We start from the raw sequence: 4,974 nt of genomic DNA, 5'->3' as shown, positions 1-4,974 counted from the left end.
TCTCAGTTTTAGTCTGGGTTGTTGACTCTTTTTTTAAAAACTATATCTGGTTCTAAGTTTCATGACCCACACGTCTTTTAAAAAGATGCAGTGTGACGAAGTGTCTTCTGGCATTTTGAGTCATCAGACGTGCTCAGGTTGCATCAGACACACCTCAGCAGTACCACAGTATCCATATTCACAGTTAACCTATCCTGCAAAAGCTTGACTTCTTTAAAACACACCATCGGAGTTAAAAATGAGAGAAAATGAGAAACCTGTGACCAGAGTTGGCATGGCAACGAGTAAAGCGCATTTCTAACCCTTCGGGCGGATTGTTTGAATGGACCTGTTGTGCTTTTTACTGCTTATGTTGCCTCCCAGTTGCCAATCTCTATCTGAAGGCCGTATTGCTCGCCATTAATATTCTCCACGAGCCAGCACTGTAATAATGGGAGGTAATCTGTTTACAGATGTTATTTGGGTTCCTAAAGTGTGTTTTCTAATGAGAACGTTTCCTCATTTGTGTTTCCAGGAAGGACGAGAGCAGTATGAGCTGGCTGCTACCTCGGAGCAGGGCGGCAAGAAGAAGGCGAAGGGGAAGAAGAAAGAGAAGGATATGGATGAACTGAAGAAGGAAGTGGATATGGTGAGTGTCTCTGATTCACTTTTGTGTTTCACTCAGTTGATTGGCCTCGGGACGTCTTCCTCTGATTGTTCACCGTCTCCTGTATCCAATATGACTATCCCATCCTCTCCATTGTGTTGGTTTTATGTTTCTGCGTCTCCTCCCTTCACGTACTTTCTTTTTGCCACCACTCTCACTCATGTAAAGCCACACACAAGAACTAAAAATGTCAAAATTTAAACAAATGTCTTCAATACCTGCAGAGACCTGCAAATGTGAATTTCTGGTTGTATTTTACATTTATGAAGCTATAAGTGTGGTGTTGTATCTTTTATTTGGCTTCTTTAAATTGTAGGTGCGTTTTATGTTTTTTCTCCTTTTTATCTGTGCCCTTATCCTTTTCTTTTTCTCTCCTTCCAACCTCACTTCCATGCTCCTCTTTCCTCACTTCATTGCTCACTTGCCCTCTTCCTCCTTCTTACTCCCCTTTTATCCTTCCCTTCCCTTTTCTTCCGCCTCCTCCTCTTTCTCGCTTTCTCCCCCCGTGCCGTTTGTTGCCTCCTTATCCATCTATCCATTCATCATTTTCACCTAAACTGTGACTGTTCCTCTGTCATTGTTGTACCTCTACCATGTGAGAGGTAGTCATTTCAAAAAGGAAAGGTCAGCACACAGTGCTCTGTAAATGTCACAGGCTTTGGGTATTGAACACACAGGCACGCAGTGGATTCACACCGACATAAGTACCGAACTGATGCCCTCTTCTCTTTTTCTGTGTGTCTCTGCAGGATGATCACAAGCTGACCCTCGATGAGCTCAATCGCAAATATGGAACGGACCTCAACAATGTGAGTGAGATGAAGAGGGGAATGTGCTGTACTGTGTGTGTGTGTGTGTTGAATTTGTTGTACCTGAAATGCGTCTCACCTGCGGCTTTAAAAGTCACTTGAGGTGTCATTTTGGCAGCCAGTGTCCTCGTCTCCAAACTTAAAAGAGCATTTCCATCAAAACCGTTTCTCATGGTGATGAGGTAAATATCAAACATCAGCAGCGATACCTTGCTGCTGTTTGCCATTACCATGCATTTTTCTCTGGAGTCTGGCAGCTGATATTCAGCTGAATGATTAATGAGGCTTAAATGAATTGAGATGGGGGCTTTGTTTAAAGAGGGAAGAGATGTTCTCATGAAAGAAGAGTCAGTCATCAGCTACAGGGTCTATCAAACAAAGAGCAAGAGAAAGCAGAGGAGGGAGAAGGTTGCAAGGAAAAGGAGATGGTAGAATTGTCTTTTCTAAACTCAATATTTGTTTATTGCTAGAGCCTTCAAGGAAAATCTCAAAATCTCCTTTCCAAAAAAAAGAATTCTAATTAACTGTCACCAATGCTCGACGCAAATAATGTAAGAACCAGCTCAACACACCGCAGTAAATGCTCATCTTATTTGCTGTAGCTTTGCTGAGTGACAGATTCTGTGACCTGGACAGAGCCAAGCTTGCCAGTCTTTGTGCTAAGCTAAGCACACCGTCTGCTGGCTGCTGGCTTCATATTGAAATGAAAAGTGGTATCAATCCCCTCATCTAAATCTCAGCAAGAGGGCAAGTAAATAGATTTCCCTTTAGATGGCATAAATTTGAGGTTATCACACTCCAACTAGCCCTTTCTCTTCATGCAAATGTGCTCTTGGTCATGCAGGAAAGATCAAGGAGAATAGTTAATCAGTGCCTCTAAACTGGGGTCTCTGCATGCATGTGTGCGTATGCAGCAGTTGTAAATGATTTATCAGCTGCAGAATCCCCTGTGTCCTAATTTGATAGAATCCTCATCTTTTCTCCTCTCCTCTACCCTTCTCTCCTTTTTCTCCTTCCCCTTCCTAATGTTTTCTTCCTCCTACCTGCTGATGAAAGAAATGGCCCTGTTCTGTTGATGGTGTGTTGCTAGGCAACTAGTAGCACTTACAGTCCCTCCTGGACTTAAGTATGCGCGAGTGACGAGAGTGTGCTTTTGCATTTGGTTGTTTTTCTGAATTCCAGCATTAGTCACTTGACACCAAGGTTTTACCACCAATTGTAACTGAATCTGTATCCTCTCCTCATATCAGGGTTTGACTAGTGCAAAGGCTGCGGAGATTCTGGCCCGTGATGGGCCCAACGCCCTGACTCCTCCACCCACAACCCCAGAGTGGGTCAAATTCTGCAAACAGGTAATACCAGCTTTGCTATAAAGTGCACACTAGTCGTACAGTTGTTGATACTGATGCTTTTCAGGTTTTAAGCTTAAGTTTAAATGTAGAGTCAGTCTCCTAACTCTACTCACTGCTGGTATGTTTCCCCTCAGATGTTTGGTGGTTTCTCCATGCTTCTGTGGACTGGTGCCCTCCTCTGTTTCCTGGCCTATGGAATCCAGGCTGCAATGGAGGATGAGCCCGCCAATGATAATGTAAGAAAAGGTCCTCAAAATGTACTTGTAATGTTAAGCAGATGACTAGCCATCTTAAAATATTGGATCAAGCACCTCTCACGTGTTGTTGGAAATGTAAATGCGGTATTTCTGATGCTCACAGCTGTACCTGGGTGTCGTGCTTTCTGCTGTCGTCATCATCACTGGGTGCTTCTCCTACTACCAAGAGGCCAAGAGCTCCAAGATCATGGACTCCTTCAAGAACCTGGTCCCACAGGTACCCCTCACATTTTAAACCTTTTATTCATTTAATCTGTTTATCTGTATTTAGTTTTTAGTATCTACATTCAGTCTTTTGTAGTCCCATCACAAGAAATTCCCGAAAAACACGAGATAACACGCTTTCCTGAAGAAAACCTCATTGTTGTCACCATGTCAACTCTTAATTCTAGTATGTTAATTCAAGGTCTTATCCACTTTGCGGTGCAGAGACAATAGAGTCCTCTTGAATCCCATTACCCCTGTTGAATAATTTGGAGCTTAATAATGAAAACCGTTTTCACTATTGTGGGGAAAAAAAGGGCTTTTGCACGCAGGATGTAAAAATAAAGCCATCAGTCTCATTTTCTCCTTTGTCTTACATAAGTGTCTGTCTCGGTCTCGTCTCGTAGCAAGCCCTGGTCGTCCGCGACGGTGAGAAGAGCAGCATCAACGCCGAGGAGGTGGTGGTCGGAGATTTGGTGGAAGTGAAAGGTGGAGACAGGATCCCCGCTGATCTGAGAATCATTTCTGCCCACGGCTGCAAGGTGAGTGCCCTCGACACGAGTCATATCTAAGGCTTTTGACCTGCCAACAAATTCTCCATCACAGCATTAAAGGGCGGGAGGGTGCCTTGACTTTTTTTGTTAATTTTTCGAACATTTCATTATCACACTGTGAAGGAGCGCTTGAAGCACCAAATTGCCCTCTTAAACTTTTTCTTTGATGTCACTATTTTTTCATGTGACCAGTCTTATTATGGGGACAGAAAGCTAGTCTGTGACCCATTTTGGGCCCTTAACTAAAGTCAAAACATGACCCAATTATACCCCCTGCTTTTCAGTCAACTTTTGCATCATACATTGTTAAATATTGTCACCTGCCTCTGCATCATTTAGCTGGTGCTCTGTTATGGACCCAAAGTGTGCCATTTGACCTAAATCCGCCATCTGCCCCGTGTTAAAACCAAAGAGAAAAGGTTTTAACATTAGAGGACAGTTTCTCCCTGAGATGAGAATTTTATGGCAGCCATCTTCTCAGTTTTTATATCTTTTCTTTCTGAAGACGGACGTAGCCGCTTTTCCCTATTTTTCAATCACAGTCAATGTTTTATTCCTCAGGTGGACAACTCCTCTCTGACCGGCGAATCAGAGCCCCAGACTCGTACTCCTGACTTCTCCAATGAGAACCCGCTGGAGACCAGAAACATTGCTTTCTTCTCCACCAACTGTGTTGAAGGTATGATGACAGGATGCATCAGAGCCTTTCGTAGACAGCGCAGAGACTGTTTTTTCTGTTCTTAAAAACCATGATCTGAACATCCTTGCTACAGGAACTGCCCGTGGTGTCGTGATCAGCACCGGAGACCGCACCGTCATGGGTCGTATCGCTACGCTAGCCTCTGGCCTCGAAGTTGGACGCACCCCCATTTCCATCGAGATCGAGCACTTCATCCACATCATCACCGGCGTGGCGGTGTTCCTCGGCGTGTCCTTCTTCGTCCTCTCCCTCATCCTTGGATACACCTGGCTGGAGGCCGTCATCTTCCTCATCGGTATCATTGTCGCCAACGTGCCAGAAGGTCTCCTGGCCACTGTCACTGTGAGTCCTGCTGGTTCTCGGTTATTAAAGGTCTAATTGTGGATCCCGAACAAAACTTGGCCCGCTAACTGACCCAAGCGATCCCATCTCTAGGTGTGTCTGACCCTGAC

The 4,974-nt window shown here is 44.4% G+C and overlaps 1 protein-coding gene across 2 annotated transcripts in view; it reads left to right on the top strand.

Moving 5' to 3' along the window:
* Positions 1-469: 469 nt before the first annotated feature.
* The window catches only part of LOC118339801 (sodium/potassium-transporting ATPase subunit alpha-1-like), a 17,843-nt gene continuing 13,338 nt past the window's right edge, over positions 470-4,974 (top strand). For both annotated transcript variants that reach the window (XM_035677565.1, XM_035677566.1), the window contains exons 1-9: positions 470-628; positions 1,396-1,455; positions 2,706-2,807; positions 2,942-3,043; positions 3,168-3,281; positions 3,676-3,810; positions 4,384-4,501; positions 4,596-4,864; positions 4,958-4,974. The exon at positions 4,958-4,974 is cut by the window's right edge and continues 298 nt beyond it. In XM_035677565.1, coding sequence (XP_035533458.1) covers positions 485-628; positions 1,396-1,455; positions 2,706-2,807; positions 2,942-3,043; positions 3,168-3,281; positions 3,676-3,810; positions 4,384-4,501; positions 4,596-4,864; positions 4,958-4,974 — 1,061 coding nt within the window. In that variant the 5' untranslated portion in view covers positions 470-484. The remainder of the gene's footprint in view (positions 629-1,395; positions 1,456-2,705; positions 2,808-2,941; positions 3,044-3,167; positions 3,282-3,675; positions 3,811-4,383; positions 4,502-4,595; positions 4,865-4,957) is intronic.

This window comes from Morone saxatilis, unplaced genomic scaffold (genome assembly GCF_004916995.1).
Source record: "Morone saxatilis isolate NCDOM2014 unplaced genomic scaffold, NCSU_SB_2.0 Contig6, whole genome shotgun sequence".
Taxonomy (NCBI): Eukaryota; Metazoa; Chordata; class Actinopteri; family Moronidae; genus Morone; species Morone saxatilis.
This window is presented reverse-complemented; position numbering and strand designations above follow the sequence as displayed.